General features: G+C 43.0%; 1 protein-coding gene across 7 annotated transcripts in view; it reads left to right on the forward strand.

Annotated features, from left to right (window-relative positions):
• SPIRE1 (spire type actin nucleation factor 1) overlaps positions 1–18,239 on the forward strand; it is a 125,211-nt gene extending 106,972 nt beyond the window's left edge. For 2 of the 7 annotated variants that reach the window (XM_040696641.2, XM_040696643.2), the window contains 8 exons: positions 4,568–4,655; positions 5,474–5,616; positions 8,229–8,402; positions 11,689–11,826; positions 13,705–13,775; positions 14,727–14,754; positions 14,857–14,993; positions 15,406–18,239. In XM_040696641.2, coding sequence (XP_040552575.1) covers positions 4,568–4,655; positions 5,474–5,616; positions 8,229–8,402; positions 11,689–11,826; positions 13,705–13,775; positions 14,727–14,754; positions 14,857–14,993; positions 15,406–15,664 — 1,038 coding nt within the window. In that variant the 3' untranslated portion in view covers positions 15,665–18,239. The remainder of the gene's footprint in view (positions 1–4,567; positions 4,656–5,473; positions 5,617–8,228; positions 8,403–11,688; positions 11,827–13,704; positions 13,776–14,726; positions 14,755–14,856; positions 14,994–15,405) is intronic. The other 5 variants (XM_040696642.2, XM_046938002.1, XM_040696644.2 and 2 more) reach the window with 3 other exon arrangements.
• The last annotated feature ends 1,224 nt before the right edge of the window (positions 18,240–19,463 follow it).

The following is a 19,463-nucleotide window of genomic DNA, read 5'->3' on the forward strand; positions in this document are numbered from 1 at the left end:
TTGAATCCACTCTCTCTCAAATAGAGAATTAATGATTTTTAAAAAGCATTAAAAGGAGAAAGGATTAAAAAAAATCTCTCTGGCTTAAAAGCCACACTGAGTATAGCCTTTGAAAAGCACCAGTGTTACATTGTCAAGAATGAATTTTGCCTTTTGGCCCAGTAATATTACTGAGATCGAACCTTTCTGAAAGTTAAGCTGTCAGGAAAGTCAGGATTTATTTAGAGAGGCTAATTTTAACCAGGGGAAGGCAGTCTTCCCTGACTCTCTTTCTCTGTATTAAATGGTGAGGGTGGGGTTTCCTGACAAGGAGCTTACAAAGGTATCTAAGCTGAGAGATAGGAGGCTGGGGAGAAATAAAACTGGAGATAAATGTATCTTTTTGTGTACTTTCCTTACCCATGTGAGGTCGACCCTCTTTGTGTTAGGGGTTATCCTATGGGTGACTTGTGTGGGTGCATAATTTGGTGCACCCATACTGAAAGCAGAAGAAATTAGCATTCTGAAATCTCTCAGCAGTGTTTAAAATTACAATAGAGGCTATGTGAGGTTTTGTTAATTTTAACAAAGCTGGGCAGAACGCAGGAATATTGAGACTTGTCAATGAAAGAATTGGATTTTGAACTCTAATCTTTTCAGCTTTTAGGTCTGTGCATCCTGAAGCTAATGCAGGATGATATCTCACAGAAAGATGAGCAGAAATTAGCGAAAGACAATTCTGTAAAGGGAAACATTAAGCAATTATCATAGGAAAGAAAATTCAGTAAAGGGAAACATTAAGCAATTGTTATAGGAGGGAAAAAATTAACGTATGACTATGAGTATTGATTAGGAATACCGTGCAGGCAAGCAAAGTCGTACAGAAAAAAGCTTTGGGGCGTAGAGCAAAAGATAAAGTGAAGAATAGATCAGCCACATCAAATTGTAACAGAGAACAGATGCTGTATTGGTTTGAGTCAACAAAAGTAGCTGGTGAAGCAATTAAGAATATTAAAATGCCCAACAGAGTACTGGTAGGGTTTCAGGAACAGTGCTGAAGTGGTGTAAACAAACATAATGGAGGGAATTTGAGTGAAATTCAACAAGCTGGCAAAGGCATATGGGACACAGATCTGAAGAAAGTGAAGTATGCTCTGCCAGTATATCTTAACTTGCTGAAATTTGTTTCTGTGTAACACGCTGAAGTTTATATCTTGTCCTGTTTGCCTATAAGCGTCTCAGGCACCTCTTTGCCTTCAATTCGAATTGAGCTTAACCTATTTAGAGTTACTCACTGGGAGTTAAATTATGACTCTGTTATGTCCTAAATTACAGGCTGCAAATATCTGCACTGCTGAGCTACAGAGCTCCAAATAGGCTGTGATACAGATGCATTTTTTCCCCTGAATCCCTTTTGTCCTTTTCTCAGCTGTGTTGTGATGCTGACTACACCCCAGTAATCAGTATTGCCAGCCAGAAGCAAAGGGAAAGATCTAATATAGCCCCATAGCCATTTGCTGGCAAGGATGAATACTGTACAGATCCATTCCTACTTTCTGTCCTTGCTTTTTTCTGTGTTGCTAATAGAATCATGGATTCAGATGGGAAGCAGGAAGAGCCATTTTGCTTTGTAAGGTTAAGAGAAGTAGAAATCTAATAGTCATTTTTGATACTGATATGAAAATGATGTCTTCCTAATTTTGTCCAGCAACCTGGACAAAAATCATGTCAGTAGCATAGTCAGATGGTTTACAGTGATGCCTTTAAAGCTGCAGCTTTCTCAGGACATTTAATATTATAAACATATAAATGATATATATAATGTTTAAATAATATTATTATATTATAAATTAATGTTATCGTTCTTCAGCTCTTAGTGGAGAAGTACACAATTCCAGGTGTTGGCTTTATCCAACCTGAAACATGAAAAGTCATATTGTCGGCCATAAGAGTTAACAGTTACTGTTAGAAAAGAAGTTGGTAGGAAGGTTCATCAGTGCTTCCTACACAAGATTTCATTCTGAAAAACTTTTTTTCTATGTTTGAGTAGTCATAGGTCAGTAATAGCATTTTCAGTGCATGAGTTTGTAAACAGAAGTAATTTGAAATTATAAACTTGGAATACCTGTTATCTAAGTAGGATAATATGTCAAACTATGTACTCCTGGCTTCCATTCTCCCTGGGTTGATAGTTTATACTTAGCCATTGGCTCTTGACAGTTCATTCCCTATCATCCTTTAATATAAGAAGTATGGCTTCTGGAATCTTTCTTGTAAGCCTTTATCATAGAGAAGCCATTTATTGCCCTGTTTTTGTCTATTTCTTTCACTCTCTTTTTGAGGCTCCTAGGCCACCAAAATAGCCCCCAGAAAAACTCAGATGGATACGGCACAAATTAGTGAGTTCAGCCGTTACAAACGATGTAGCTAGAGTTCTTTCACAAGAGTGGGGAAAAGATGGAGACATCCATGTGCTACATCGCTTTGCAACATCTAAGATATCATATCCAGCTTGATTTCAGAAGTGGTGTGAAGAATAGTTGTTCTTTAGCTATTTCTTTCAGTTGGAATATGGCAATTAGCAAGAGGTAAAAATCTACCATAATCACTATTTTACAATTCTATATGCAGTATATTTAGGCTTTTGACATTTTCAGCTGTTCACCTTATTTTATCTCTTTTATCTCCACACCAGTGTCTCAGGCACAGGAGAAGTGCAAGAGAAATGAGAATCAGGAAACCATGTAAATCAGCTCTGTGCACAAACTCTTGCTTGAATCGTGATTCGGTCTTTTTATAATACTTACCATATAGGATGATAAAAAAAAAAAACACTTGAAATTTTTGGTCAGGACCTGGTAGGATCCCACAGAAGAAACTTCTGGAGCAACGGGTGCTTGGATTGTGCTCCACAGAGAGCTGCTCCTCACCTGCTCCTCTGCACACCTACCCCTCGCTGAAGTGCTGGCTGCTCTTCATTCACAGAAATGAGCAGTAGAGCAGCATGGTTATGTTTTTTAATTGATGGTTTGCTTAGTTCTTCATCTTAGCCTTTTAGCTCCTCTGGCAATGAAAAAGTAATCTTTTACCTAGATGAATTTGACTTCTACAGACTGAATGGTTTAATGGTTCACTTTCTACAGGAGTTTGCAGATCTAAACATTGAACTCCAGACTTGTGAGCACTGTTGGACTACTTCTGGAGAGCAGTGCGTTCAGTTATCTTGTGAGTTCTGCAGTGGTCTTTCAGGGCAACCATGTGGTGTGAAGCAGTGAACTGCAAAGATACCTGAGTGAGCTCTCTAGGCTGAACTGTACTGGTTTGTGGATGCAAAACAGCTGCTGCAGTTAAATATGCTGTTTAGACTTCCCTACAATTTTCCCATCTCAAATGTCTGAAAGAGACATATTGGATATGTTAAAGTGAGTGCATTGTTTTGGGATCTGACCCAGTTGGAGTTTCTTTGCAGAATACAGTGTTGAGGCATATACGGTGTTAGAGTATACATCACAGTATCTTTGCATACAGTGCATACACGTCCTTGGGCTAAGCAGAAAGTACAGATCACCTGATGCCAATTTGTTAAGGCCTCTGTCCTGTGATGCGTGGTGTTCACTGAGGTGACCCTGCCAGCTTTTCTTTTCTGACTTGCTGTTACCAAAGGCAGCATTCTTTCAGTTAGTGGGGATTTTCCTGCTTGCAGTTCTATAATGAGAGAAATCTGCGTGAGAAAGAGAGGCTCAGCCACTTGCTGGATTTTAGAGCAGGCCACCTCTTGTAAATCTTGACAACTTCAGTGATGTGAAACTCCTTGGTTAAAAGCATTCACATTGGAGCTAAACAGCATTCACAGTCAGTCCTTCGACTCTGTTCCCTGGGGAGACTCATATGATTGATGTATCTTACTGTTATCTGGTGGGTGAAGACAAGAGGTTTGGGATGGCATGATTTGGTAATTCGGGTGGCATAATGCCTCAGATACCTGACAGGTGTTAGTCAAAGCCTGTTTCACCTTGGACTTGATCTTGGCTTCTGTGATGAAACACATAATGAAGATGATTTCTTTTAAATACAGAAGAAAGGAAAGAAACACATCAGGATTAGGAATTACAGAACAGTACCATGGAAGTCAGCTTAATTTCTCTTTTCTTGAGTCGCTTATATGAGTACCTGTTATTCCTTTGGAGACTAGAGAAATCCAAGGACTGATTCTTTGCTAGTGTGAGACAAAATTGACTTACTGCACCTCCTGTAGTTAAAAATCCTTCAAAGACCTTGAGTGCAATTACTGGTGGAAAAGTAAGAGGTCACAGTGGATTCGTTTTGATCCTGTTCTTTAATGTGATGGTTAAATGCACTGAATTCCAACCATGTCCCATTTATATTCCAGTTTTTGCAAAAGTTGAGCTTAGAAAATTATACAGTGCTGTGAAGGGTCAACATTTTTTCTCGGACTTCTTCTAGGGCTTTGGGTGATTTAATGTGGTAAAATGCCTTTGATAGCTTGTGATGTCTACGTGCTAAGAGGCAGTAAGACAAGAAAAAATACTTTCTGATGAATTCTATTTCTTCTCATCTTCCCACACAGGAGGAGTCAGTGCACAAATCAACAAGTAGCAGCAGCATCTCCCCCTCACAAGTGGAAGACCCCTCTCAGGAAGGTACCAGCAGAAAGAGTGAGTTTTAGAGCGCCTGCTTTCACCTAGTTCTGTTCCTTTCTGTTATGTGAACTTTGACACTTACAGGAAGCTGAAGCTGAGTGTAAATGGAATAAATCTGTTAATCTGAACCCTGGTACACACTGAGTAAGTCAAATGTAGGAATTAATGAGTGGAAGGCAGTAGCCTGTACTATATGTGGATATCTTTGTGAAACAGAAAACTTCATTTTTGAAACTGTTAGGGAATTGTAAAGGAAGTCAGAAGTGTATATTTCAGCTGTGTTCATCGCAGAAGGATTTGTTGCTGCAGAAACACATTCTAAACCAATCTAAAAGCCAATTTAAATGTTTTCAGCACCTCTGACATCGATGAATGTACTTGTTTGAAAGACAGGTAGTAATCACCAATATGTCTCACAAGTAAAGCACTTACTGGCAAGACGGGAAAATCTGATCTTTTTGTTTCAGAGTTATAGTAGGCTCTACTGTACAACATGAGTTCCAGTTTCACTGGAAAGCTTTTGTAATTAACTTTTGTAATCTGTGCACAGGGGTGAAATAAGTTGTATAAAGCCAATATCTTGGCACTCTGAATTTATATGCAGTGATAAATGGATAGTAGCGTGCCTTGTATTTGCTGGTCTTACAAGTATTCCTACTCTTTCAGTCTTGAAAATTTGATCAGTGTGATACTTGTATTGAAGAGTATGGAGGTGTAATTTGAGCCCCCAGCAGTAGGAATTCTAGGAAATCAATGACTGTTTCAAGTACTAAGCAATGTTATCCAACACTGTCTTATGAGAACTAATTCTTTTACACTGGTTGAATCTTTAGCACCTCCAAAGTTCTTGCCCATATCATCTACACCACAGCCAGAGAGACGGCAGCCACCTCAGAGACGACACTCCATTGAAAAGGAAACTCCAACCAATGTCAGACAGTTTCTACCACCTTCAAAACAGAGCTCCAGATCACTTGTAAGTGGAGTGGGTGGTAGGAGAGAGAAAAAGAGGCATGCTAAGAGTATAATGAAAATTAAAACTTGGCTTCAGTGTGATTAGAACTTGACTCAAAGAAAACTCCTGAATCCAGAAACAGCCCTGGGCTACTAAAGACATTGTGAAATCAAGATTTGAACTTTCTTTCTGATTGATCCAAAATCCCAGGTACAGATGCCTCGGAAAATAATTGCACTTTGATTAGGACTCTGGATAAAGCCATGTGCCTTGCTTTTATTTCAGAATATTACCGAAACAGGCAAACTTTGCCTTACTGATTTTCCATTTGAATAGAGACAATTCCAAAGCTCTGGATTTTTTTAATGCCTTTTTTTTTTTTTTTTAATTTAGTTTTTGGCAGCATTTTAGTTAATGGCTGAATGAATGGAAGGGCTTCTTTTCTTTCTACCTTAAGAATTTGTGTGGTTAATGTTTATACATGTAAAAGCTCTTTCAGTAATCCAAATCAAGGTTTGTTTATGTTGCTTTGTTGAAGTCACTGAGGCAAAAAACTGTATTAATACTTGAAAAGAAAGTACAGTACATTTGATCAATTAGCTTTAATTGAGAGCTGTTTTCCAACAGAGTATAAGCAGTAACGGGTATGAAATCTTGGTTCTTTTACGCTGACTTACTGATTAGTGCTTTGTAATTTCATGCAGGATATGTTCCTCGTCTCTTTTTCCTACCAGCAGGGTTTTCAAGTACTCCCCATGAGGTGCTGCTGAATAGAGAAGTCAATAAACACATCTTAGTTCTGAAAGGAAGGGCATATTCACTCGCCCTGTATTTTAGAGCAGCGGTATTAGTGGGCTTTTGAGGAGTGTTCTTGTTCACCCAAGCAGTGGTGGCCAGGATCTGAATCCATTAGTTGGTGATAAACTAGCAAGAAAAATATCTCCAGATATTCCCACAACATGCTTCTGCCATTTCAGAGGGTCTGCTGGATTTTGTTTATTATATATTTCCACAAGAACGTGGTTTCTCATTCATGGTGAAGGTGATGTAGTAGCATATCAATAAACACAGCACAGGTACACTTCTGCTGAAATGAACCTGGAGGCGTAACACACTGCATCAGAATCAGATGGAGGGTTCCTTCGGTACATGTTTGAAGATGCTCTCGTATAAAATAGGTCATTATGAGTGCCTGCTGCACTCAAGGTATGGGCAAGCACAGGATTTATTTTCTGATAGGTCCACAGTCATTCCCATACACGCTGTTGAAAGGGAGGAGGGGAGAAAGCATTGCATGTTATACTGAGACATTTGTTCCATCGCTTTTTTAATCCAGAGAATTGTGGTACATCATTATAATATTGATCTCATCTCATGTATTTGAGGGGATCATACAGCTGAAGAATCTTAATTATGAGGCTTTTATTCTGAAGAGGGGAAACAAGTTCTCAACCTTTTTGGCCACATATGCATTTTCATATATACGCCTGTTTCTAGGCATATGCTCACTGACATATGCCTAGAAAAATAATATATGAAATAAAACTGCTGCTGAAAAATTAATTAAATTATTCCATTCCTGCTGAAAGTATTAAAGAAAAAGGGAGAAAAGACAGTAGGTATGTCAGGGAGGTACGGGAACACGTGAGAAAGATTTTACCAAGTTCTTTTCTGGTGGACTTTTTCATTTCCAGATAGCTGTCAGCTAGTTGGTTTTGGCTATGGAGTGAGAGAGAAGGAAAATCAGTAGTGAAATGATGTTCCTTTAACAAGAACCTGTCTTATTTGATGACTGCAGAGCAAATTCTCTGACTTGGCAATAGTGCCCTCTAGGGTGTGACAGACAACACCCATAGTCCTCCTGGTTTTAGTTGTGGTAGGTGGTTTGTGATATGATGGCACTGTCCCAGTTACACATGCTGGCTACCAGCAAAGCCCTTCCTTCCCTGAAGGATGCCAGCTTGTGTCAGTGGCCATGCCGGGTGCTGCATGTGTAACCTTGCTGTTCCCCCAGTGAACGCTTCACAATACCCGCAGAATATGGTTTATTTTTTATTTGACTTCACGCTTCTTCATCCCTTCCTCCAGGATTGATGGAGTTTCATTTCTTATCACCCGCTCCTGTGACCGCAGTTTCTCTTCAAGGTGGAAGAGGCCTCGTCAATAAATAGCTCTCCATGCCAGAGCAAACAGGCAGGAGTTTGCTGCAGTCTCTTAGCAGGATTAGCAAGAAACTGGTCTGTCTTGCATACTAACTATTGTTTTGTGAACTGGCATCTCATCAGACAGAGGGAGTTAGAGCTAAGCAGGTGGGGAAGGGAAACAAACTTGGTAAAAGGCCGACAGTCGCCCTTTTGAAATGTCACCCTGCCAGTGCTCCATGGAAGGCAGGTTTTTGTGAGGCCAGCCTGGTGGTGTGCGTACTGCGGTGAGCTGATTTGGTGCCTAATCAGAGATGAAGTCATGTCCTCATATGTGCATATGAATGCCTTTGTAGTTTGTTTGCTTTTTTTTTTCTTTTTTTTTTTTTTAAATCAGCATCATCATTATTATTTTTCATGACCGAGAGGACCAAAGCTAATGATTTCATTTATACACAGCATTCGCTTCTCTGCTTCCTATCTATTGTTCAGGTTCCTAGGATAAGGAGTTTATTTCCAAGGATGACTTTCAGACCACTTTTTTCAACTATGCAAACAGCTTCTCTGCTCAGCTCTCATCCCGTTGAAGCAGCCATGTGTGGGGTGGCAGGGGCTATGTACTATCTCTGTGAGAGAGCTTTTGCCAGCAGGTGGAAACCCGCAAAGGTTTGCCTCTTTTTGCTGGCTTTGGAAATCACCTTCACCAGCATGTTCCCTCTTCGGGGAGCACTTCCTAAGCTGTGGCAAGAATTAAAGCTTAGGCTGGGACACTGCACCTGATTGACATTGATTTCAGTGTGTGTAGGATATCTGTGTGTCTTCAATCACCTCACGGGGAAAAGAAATCAGTTCTGAAAGGACAGCAAACTAAAAATGCAACATCACGAGATTGTCAGTGGGACAGACTTTAAACCTTACAGTGCATGAAGATCCTGCAGAAAACAAACAAACAAACAAAAAACAACAGCAAAACTAATGTTATGCTTTTGGACTATGTTGAAAAGAGTGAGCTTTTGTGTTTCTAGCAAGATACACCCTGTAGAATGAAAGGACATTTGCAATCTGTTTCACTTGAAAACATGCAAATGGTTTTGGTCCTCAGCACAATTTTGTATCGGAACTTAGAGAATAATTCCTAACTGTGTACCAGGGAGGGCAAGCCCACTAACAAGAAAAAATGATTCATTACCCCAAAAATAATTGATTTTTTCTTTTCCTTGTCCCAACTGAGAGTGTAATCTTCTGTAGGAGAGCTGAGACTCCCAGCTGAACTTCTTAGAAACTTTTAGTCTGCAAAATCAGTGAGAGCTTAGAGTGCTTGACTAACCATGAAGTGCAGAATTTAGAGTCCAATTTGGCACATGTTCCTATTGCAATTTACTGGTGCAACTCATTTGACTGCCCAGTGACATCTTTTAATGAGAATTTTTACAGGGAATATGTTAGTGTAAAAAAGATAGTCATAGGACTGATCAGGTGCACGTGTGCCGAGAATGACCTACAAAGCACTTTATTTCACATTATGAACATATAATCCTTACTACCTGCTTTTCCCAAATAGAAGAGGTTAAGTTACACATATACACCTTAAGCTATTACAGTATATCAAATGACTGCACAGTCAAAGCTTTAAGCTAATTCTCATGAGGACCGTGGAAACTTCAAGTTTGAATTAGTATTTCTAAATGAGTTTATGTCCTTTAAAAATAAGAATACTGACTCACCTTGAATGTTCAAATGAGTATTTAGTACAATTCCAAAAATCAGGACCATTCAAATCACATTTTGTCTTTAGTATGTTCTGTCATACGCAGGTTGCGTAGAGAACTGAAGTTCTCTCATTTGCAGCTGCCTGACATGAGCAGATCACTGCTGAAGTTTGAGTAATAACCCCAAAGCATCATGGTTTAATGAAGTTCAATCAGTGCTTAGTGTAATTTTAATTAATTTCAGTGCCTTACAGCCAGTGTCGAAACAAAAGATTTTCTTGTGTACTTATTTCTATGCCAAAAAGGGAAAAGAAAATTCAAGCAGTTTTCTGAAATCAGCATAATATTTATCTTTCATTTAATGTTGCATTAACATTTTGTTGTCCTTGTGTAACCTCTGGAATTAAAACATTAGCATTTAAACATGTGAACATTTTTTTCTATGTTTCCCCTGTTGCCTGCAACCATTTCTACGTGCTGTAGCAGTAATCATTTTTGATTGGTACAACAGACCCACACTATTCCCCCGGTAGCTGCTCTGCACCTATAGTAGACCTACAGACTGTCTTCAAAGGAGCAATACTCACTGACATCATCGTCCTATAAATTAACGGAGCGGGCGCACATGAGGGGGAAGGAAGTGCCTCCAAGTAAGAACTGTGTTTCTAAAGGACCTAAAGCTCTGATTGATGAAAAGCATTCAGCCTGCCTCATTCACCCCAGTCAGTTTCTCAGTCTCCCACGATGCAGAACTGAGGCTTTCTGCTGGCATTGTGTGCATCACGCTTTCCCACCCACTTCCTCTCCCATCTCACCCGGCCCGCCGCCGTGCTTTCCCTGTAGCGAGGCAGTTGCTATGGGAAGGACCAGAATGAAGTGCCAATGGCAGCCAGTTAGCTGTGAAGTCTCATAATGAACAGAAGGCATTTTGTTTGGCTGTGCTGTGTTACACCTCAGAGCAAATTGCAGTTGTTTTTGACATAGCTTGTTCTTTCCAGAAAACTAGCGCCCGTACACCCCAAAGGTTTAGCTGGCAAATCTAACAAAGTTAACTCTAGTCTTTTGTGGGGTGCCTTAAACAGAGTGAAGTTTCTTTGTGTTCCCTTTCTAGATAGGTAAGACAACAGTTTTTAAAAATGTGGTGGTTTCTAAATGCTAATGTTTGCCAGGTCTGCAACGTAGAAAGATTTTCTTCTTTTTAATCTAATGGAAAGACAGAACCGAACTCTGGGTCCGCGTAAATTGAACATTTCACAATTAATCTGAACCATCTCTTCATTTTATAAATCAGACCTCCGAACTGTCGGCCGTGTCTTTGTATTTGCAGGAAAAATTTCCTTCCTTTATTCAAAGAGCATTGGATGTCATTGTCATTACCACACAGCAGCCCCTCTGGGCTCACTGAAAGGGTTCACTAAGCATAAGGCGATGGGAATTCCCACAGAGGTTTCTGTCTTTCTGTTGGAGCTGTATAATCAACTACAGGGCTGGATTACAAATTGGGTTGGTGCTTTTATTCTTTGGTACCAAATTCAGGAGTTCTCTGCTCAGTATTCTCCATCACGCTGTAATACAGAACGTACAGAAATCGTGTCGCTGGGAAGTTGTTGGGTCATTCTCTATTTCATTCTTTGCCGTCAGTAATCCAACGCTGGGTAACCAGTTCTACATTTGAAGGTTACCCTCTAAAGCTTGAATCGCCACTGTTACTTTATGGTGGCAGAAAGGAGAGCCTGTCTGCCTGGATTGCCTTAACTTTTTGTCGTTAGATCACATGAACACCAAGATGTGGTACCACTGAATAAAAAAATTCTGCTAGAATGGGCTACTACTGACTTTCCTCGGCCATTCTGGGCACCACAAAGTCTCAGAGAGATCACGTCTTCTTAAGAATACTTAAAGTAAAACCATGTGCCAAATTACCTTTTTGCTTTCTAATTATAAACCTGAATGTCAATTGATTAAAATCAACCTTTGCGGCGAAAGACAAATGGAGAGAAGGTTCAAATGGCTCGAGGAGAGAGAATAAACAAAACTCACTGTGGAGGCTGAACATCAGACCACTGAGATCACACTTCCACAGTTTCAGATGATTTGAAACTCGTGTGATGCCCACGAATGAGCCAATGCTATTGAAGGGAGAAACTCTTTCTCTGGAGTTACTAACCAGGTGGTTGGTTGTCTAGGTTGAAATTTAGAAGAAGCAATTTGGCTTTGAAGTAACATGGATTTTTGGCTTCCAGGAGGAGTTTTGTTACCCGGTAGAGTGTCTGGCTCTGACGGTGGAGGAAGTCATGCACATCCGTCAGGTGCTGGTGAAGGCAGAGCTGGAAAAGTACCAGCAGTATAAAGACGTCTACACTGCTCTCAAGAAAGGAAAGGTATGACTGAGCCTGGGGAGGCAGCGAGGTGACTGCGGGAGGTTGGTTGCACAGACCTCTCATTTACATCTTCAAGCTGGTGGAAAGCTGGGAGCAGGCATCAGTGCTTGCGAGTTAGATCCATTTGCTTCTTACTTGTATTGAAGAAGATAGAACCACCAAACTTCCCCTTAAATTTATTACACGTGGGTCAGCTTCCTTGAATTAAATATATAAAAATAAAAACTTTACACAGAAATACCTTACTTATACCTTCTATAGAAATGCAGCAGTGTTTGCAGTAATTAGAACATATCTGTATATGTATGTTTTAAATTTCAATAAGGTCTTTTCTGCCCCCATCTTCTGCAGCATTGCTTAGCATTTCTATTCCAGAAAATAGAATTACAGCTAAGCAGTAGGAAATTACAAGAGGTTTTTTATAAGTAGCCCGTTTTCCCCTATATCAACAGAATCTTCTCCTCTGCACTTAATTCCCATTTCTAGAGTAGGGACATTTATAGTCTGTGTGACCCCGTAGCAAGTTCTCTCACCTTACGGAAGCTCCTGGTGTCTGGTTAAAGTCTGGGTCACACTCTGCTTGGTTGGAGTTTTGCCTGGCACGTGCCTGGCTTCTGTCTCCAGCTGTTTGCACCCAAAACAGTGGGGCACTTCCCCCATTGCTCTGAGGTATTTCTTCAGGCTCCACCCTTCCTGTGCAGCGCACCTTGTGAGCGGTGTCCTGTGCTAACCAGCAGTTTGAGCTTGGCTGTGGCATTTGTAAATCAGAAATAAAGCACGCTAGAGAACTGCAAGTGCTTGAAAACCAAAACAATCGTAAACATGAAATACTGGAGGACCCATTAACTAACACATTTTTTTCCTGTGAACTGTGGATTGGGGATTGATGTTTACCAGTAGAAGCAATGTCCTTTTCCCCTTCTTTTGACTTGTGCTTCTCAAATGCCTCCAGTAAGTGTATTTTGACTGCGTAATGTATTCTAACTACAGGCTCTGATTAGTATGCAGATGTAAAGGTTTGATTGATTTAAGGCAGAAGAACAAAAATCTGAAGACTTCATTTAGCTGTAGGTTCAGCTGTTGCATATTGTCACGCAACATAAAGCCCAGTAATGAGATTTTATCAGATCTCACAGTGAGTTGGTGCTTTAATTTATCCCACTATTAAAATTGTTCCCTTTTATTTTTAATCAAATTTGTCTAGCCTGTCTTTGGATCCCAGTGTGTCATCTATGACAAAAAAAGCTCTTCCTTGTTCAATGCCTCTTCTTCATATAAATGTTCATAACGTGTGATGCCTGCCTCCTTTCAGTGAACACAACGGGTTTTCCTCAACTAAGATAGCTGTAGTAGCTCATTCCTGGACCTCCTCTAGTGATCAAGAACATAGGATTGGAAGAGAATCATCAAATCTTATCACAGGCAACCACTTAATATTCCAGAATCCGGCACAGATGGTTAGGAACAATTTCCAGCTTAAATGTATTCATGGCTGAGTTTATCCCCATTAGTTCTTGTGTTCTTCAGTTGTAATAGTTACTCTGCCTTACCGTTGTTACTGTGACTTTGCTGTCATTTTGGTTGGTTGGTTGGTTGGTGTGGATTTTTTGTTCATTTGTTAATATAGCACTGGTATAAACACCAGTAAGGGAGGAATAAAATAATTATTAACTGGCAAGCATTTAAGAGAGCATTTAAAAGTCAAAAGAATATTTCTTAATATATGAAGATACAATTCTTTTCAATATCCTCTTGGAAGCATGAACCCCAGAACTGCACGTAGCATTGTGACACCGGTCTCACTGGCAGCAACTGACAGACGAAGTCATTGTTGTGTGGAACTTGTCTAACATGGGAACTTCTCTGTTCTCCTTTCAGCTCTGCTTTTGCTGTCGGACAAGAAGGTTTTCTTTCTTTACCTGGTCTTACACTTGTCAGTTCTGTAAAAGGTAAATATTTAGTATCTGTTAATAAATAAGTACCATTTGCAGAGTGAAAAATGTGGAGTTGTACCTCAGATCACCCCAAATGCTGCACAGTGTTGATTGTTTTCACTTAACAGTCCAGGTTTAAAAACAAATGTTATAAGTATGCTAAAATGGATCTTTTGTAAGCAACACGCTTCCTTGGACTGAAACTCAGACTCTTTAGCAGGGTCTGTTGTGACAGGACAAGGGGGAATGATTTCAAACTTAAAGAAGGGAGATTTAGTTTGGATATAAGGAAAAAGTTTTACAGTAAGGGTGGTCAAGAGACCAACATGGAGACGCTCAAGGCTGGGCTGGATGGGACTCTGAGCATCCTAATGTAGCTGTGGAGTCCCTGTTCATTGCAGGGCAGTTGGACTAGATGGCCTTTAAGGGTCCCTTCCAACTCTGAGGATTCTCTGAGTTTTGGTCATAAGTCAAAGAAACATTAATTTGTTCTTTTACAGGAGAGTGAGATGGAATTTATTCAGACTCTCTGGTCAGCAGTTCTATAACCTGTGCTGGTGGGGGAAACATTTCAGGACAATTTACCTTTGGGTTATTTTTGGCATACCAGTGGGGGAGGGGAAAAGGAATAATTTGCAGGCAAAATGAAAAAAATCAAGCTAAACAATAGGATGATAAATCTGAAAGATCTGTGGAACCACTGATTTACTGTGTCACTTACCAAAGGGTATTTATTTAGAGGAAAAACAGCTATTTCCCCTTTTTTCCCCCTTTTTTCTTTCTGTAGCTGTAGTTCTTGTTTAGCATTCTCCTCACCTTTGTCTTCATGTTCTGATTAGGTTTTTATATTGATGAAACATTAAAACAAAAGTGTTTGGGTAAGGGGTTGGGGTATTTATCCCTTATTCTTGACGTCAGTAAGGCATAGCCCAGTTAAATGACCCAGGCTTTCATTTTCTTACACAGGCCTGTATGCTCACAGTGCTGCAAAAAGGTAAGTAAACACATTTCTGGTTCGCTCCTTTCTGAAAAGCTGTCATCTTTGGAAATGATACTGCATCTTCCTTATATCCCATGTTCCTTCTGTGCTCAACAGATGCGATTGCCATCAAAGCCATATTCCACTCTCCCCATCTTCTCACTGGGACCTTCCACCCTGCAGCGAGGAGAGAGCTTCATGAGGCCAGAGAAGCCCTCCACCAGTCACCACCGGTCACTGCGGAGCATACCCAGGTGAGAAGCAACCCCGGTCACCTGTGTGCATTGGAAATGCCTCTTGGAGTTACAGATGCCAGTGCCAGGACTAGAGCGAACTGGAGCACAGGAGGCTCCTTCTGAACACCAGGAGCACTGCTGTGCTGTGCAGGTGACAGAGCACTGACACAGGCTGCCCAGGGGCTGTGGGGTCTCCTCCTTGGAGGTCTCCAGAAGCTGTCTGGCCATGGGCCTGGGCACACTGCCCAAATTTACACACCCTTTCAGCTAGTGACTCTGCAGTCTTGTTGAGCCAGGTGTCATTTCTGGGATAGGAGAAAAGAAAACGGTTTTGACTCCAGTTGTTTTTTGCTGTTTGCTGAAGGCGTCCCAGGGTGCTCTCTGCCATGCTGCTGCATATTGAGACCGGTCCTGCTGTTTTGCCTTTCAGGTTGGCCTCAAGGTCCAAATCTGTGGATAAGTCACATGAAGAGCTGCAGTTTCCGAAAGAGTTAATGGAGGACTGGAGCACGATGGAGGTGTGTGTGGACTGCAAGAAGTTCATTTCAGAAATCATCAATTCAAGCCGGCGCAGCCTGTCCCTGGCCAACAAGCGAGCCAGGTTAAAAAGGAAGACACAGTCCTTCTACATGTCGTCGCCAGGAACCTCTGACTACCGCCCCTCTGAGAGAACTATCAATGAGATCTGAGCCTTGTGCCTTTTGCTTTGCTTTTGTCTTCATGAGGTCATCGTCCGTAGGAGAGGTCACCAAAACAGGGTTATCCTTCCGTTGCTTCGTTTCTCTCGGCTGGCTTGGATCTGCATTCAGTCACAGGGTTTCCTACCGCCGTGTTTTCCAGAGATACAGAAGCTGTGTTTTTATCTGGACGGAATGACACGCAGCAGGTCAGCTGCTCGCACTGGGAGAAAATCTACAGTTTGCAATCGTTGCCTCTTTTGTATGCGTGCATTGAAACTAGAAAGCCTTTTCTTGCTTTCAGTCTTTTTTTTTTAACCATTCTTTGAATCATTTTCTGGAGTTGAGCTAAAACGTGTGCTTAACGGAGAACCCAATCTAACAAAGAGTCAGTGCCAGCGTAGTAGCGAGCAGTAAGTCATATTGGCATTACCAAGCTAGTAATGCTCACATCCTGCTTTCAGAGCTCACCGGGCACTGGTGTGAGTGGCTGTGCTCTGAGCAGTCCTTCTTTGAACCATTTCTGTTGCTCTGAGGTTGGGGTCCAACATGGGACTGCGGTGTACGGGCCCTGCGGCAGAAGGTGTGACAGAGCTGATCATCGTGGGGCTGCTGCTCTTTGAGGCCTCAGTGCTGCCCTGGGTGTCTCTGGGCAGGTTCCAGGGGTGTACTGCCTACTTGAATGTATGATGCCAGGTACTGGTGGTAGTGAGTTCTGGTGGTAGGCACAGTTGTACAGCGGATGGGGAGGATGGGAAGCAAGAGAGGCTCCTGGTGCTACTGGAGCACCTGTAGCATTGTTCCTTGGGCCACTCAGGGGACAGGAGGGTGGATGTGTGCATCTTAGCAGGCACAAATCCCACAGTGGTTCTGCTGGCAGCGTGCCCACCGAGAGCCCCGTTTTTGCCGGGGCCATAAGTTGGCTGCAGGGACCCACGTGCTGCTGAGATGTGGGGTGGCGCCGTCCCAGACTGGGAGCAATCTCTCATTTCCCCGCCTTGATTCATTCTTTTTCCCTCTTTGTTTTGCCCATAGAAGAACACGGGGCCACTGGGTGACTTGTTCCAACGACGCTACACCATTAGCTGACACCATTGCATGCTTTTTTGCACTTTTTTTAAGTTGAAATACTTTTTTTTTAATGCAGGCTTGACCAGAGTTTAGTCTATAATTTGGGTCTGGATCATTCTGGTGTTTAAAACTAACGTAATCAAGTTGTTAATACTTGAAAATCAACTACTGTAACTTTTTCATACATTTTTTAATACCCTGAGGCATATTTAATATCTATGTAGCAGTGTATTATAGGAGGACATAGCAGAAAAGTTTCAGATCTATTTATTAACATTTCTATGCTAAGGATTAATTATGAGCGATACCTCAGAGCTGCACGGAGCAGCGGGGCTGGATCTGCCCCGTGGATTCCAGCGATGCGTCCATCCCATGTGGACCTCATGCTGGCAGAGCCCAGGCAGGGCCAGCACCACCATCCGCGTGTAGGTTGATTTGAAAAGCACACGAAAAGGCTCCTTACATCTCCGCACACATTCACCCACCCGTATTTTTCTTTCATTGCCACCTTGGGAAATGAGAGTTTGGCAGATGGAGAGTGGTGGGCGCGAGGGCAGGCAGGCGGGAGGCCAGAGCTGCCCGAGGCCGCTGCTGTGAGGAGGGCCCCTCAACTCGGTCACATCTGCACTTTTTCTCATTCCTGTGCCAAAAGCAGGCCTCGCGTTCGCTGCATTGTGCATCAGGAAAGCTAGGCTGAGAGAAACGCATGAACTCTCGCTCTGAATTTCCCCTGCTGTTATCCTGATGGCTTTCTCCTGGAAGCGCCCTGGCCACGCGCTCTGCTTGCTCCAGCTCCACTCCCCCTTGGCACCACAGGCTGCTCAGGGCCGGGCGCCCCGCATGCCCCTTTCCCCTTCCACAGGGCGCAGGGCAGCAGAGCCGGCAGCACCTGGCAGCCCCCAGGCCTCGGCCCACCCCCAGCGCCGGCCCTGGGCACCGCACGGCTTCTGTGGGCCCAGCGCCATGTTGCTATCGGGGTGAAGCTTGTAAATACGTGTAATATATTTATTGACATTTAGGAAGTCTCCATCAGTCATGCAACGAGAATTAACTTTCCACAAAGTTAAAAAAAGAAGAAAAAAAAGTCCTATTTATACGCGTGTTGGCTGTTCCCTTCGTTAGAGTTAACGCTTTCGGCCCCTCCGACAGTCTGCGCTCTGTAGGCATTTTAGAGTGAATTACTGCTGAACGTGGGGCAGCACGCTCAGCTCCTCCCAGCAGTTTTTAAAATCTCCTTATTTTTGTAGCTTTGTTACAATGCCCGAGGTCTGTCCGAACGTACCACAGGGGCCCACGGAGCTGAATGGCACACAGCTGTGCGGCACTGGAGCTGCTGCTGCCGCGATGGCGAGCGGGGCTCGGCTGCAGTGCTCCCATGCACTACACCTGACCTTGCAAATGCTCCTGTGACCGTGTCGTTTCTGGGGGCGGTTGGTGGGTTTATTTCTCCTTTCCCCGTTCTTTCCTTTATAGTGGGAGGGGTGGTACTGGGTGAAAATAAAATGCCTTTCCATGACAGCCTTTGTCTGCGCTAATTCTTCATGGGGGAGCGAACATCAAAGCTTCTGTCTTCTTTGTTGTACTTTACAGTTTTGTGAAGAACAGGCAGCCCTTTCTTCAGGCAAGGGCTTGTTGATGAAAACAGCTGAACGCCATTGGAACAGGGGCTGGGAACTAGGGGGGAAACATGTGATGGCCCCTGAGAACAGCAGTGACTGCCCGTGCAGCCCGGCAACAGGGCAAGTCGCAGCCAGTGACTCCTCCCTGCGTTACTGCTCACTGAGGCAGCCGGCAGACCCAGATGGAATCACAGTGCAGACAGAGGGCAACCACACACCGCTGAGCAGCAAAACAGCGGCTCCCAGTGAGCTCCAGGAAGCCACAGCCTTGTCCAAGCACTCCTGAGCACAGGATAACCGATCGTTTCTCTTCAGACAGCTCTGAACACTGACAGCCCAGTCTGTATCACACGAGTACCCCCAGAAGGTTTAACTGAGGCTGTCATTTATTTAAGACAGATAGAGTAACATGGCATAAAGAGACACCTCGCAGACTCCTGGCTGTCACAGTTCACTAAGGAGATGTAAAATGGTAATGGGGCCACCGACTGCCCCACTTGGGGATTTCAATCAAAGGTGTACAAGGACAAGACGTGCAATCCCAAAAGATTTTTGCCCCAAAGGGTAAACTCCATGAACGATGTAACAGAAGTGCGAAGCAGCGTGCTTCAGAACCAGCTCTGTAGAGTAGGGCTGAACACAGAGCTGCCAACCCACCAGAGCCCAGGGACAGGACTCGTGGTCAGGGCAGAAGTGGAAGCTCTGTGTGCAAAGCTCAGTGAGCAGAAAGCAGAAGAGTAGAACTCTCCACAGAAAATTATGAATCGCTTCATCTGCTGCACACCAAATCCCACCTGTACACACTGCCAACACGAGCAGTCAGAGGGAGAACAAGCCCAAGGCAGCAGGAGCATCACACACCCCAAAGATGATGTGAGAAACAGCAGTGCCCTCCCAGCTGCAGAGAGAGGCAGCCAGGAGCTAGCACTGACCCCTGGGGGAAAGCAGCCTCCTTCCTCCCTGAAGGGGCTGCCCTCTCCCTTTCAGCTCAGAGCCCCAGAAGACAAAGTGCTGACCCGTGCCAAGGGGGGGCAGCAGAGAAGGGAACACCAAGCACTTTGCTGTCTAGATCTTGTAGTATGAAACGCGGAGAGAAATCAGCCCCAAACCTACAGCAGGGA

The sequence above is a fragment of the Gallus gallus genome, chromosome 2 (genome assembly GCF_016699485.2).
Source record: "Gallus gallus isolate bGalGal1 chromosome 2, bGalGal1.mat.broiler.GRCg7b, whole genome shotgun sequence".
Lineage (NCBI taxonomy): Eukaryota > Metazoa > Chordata > Aves > Galliformes > Phasianidae > Gallus > Gallus gallus.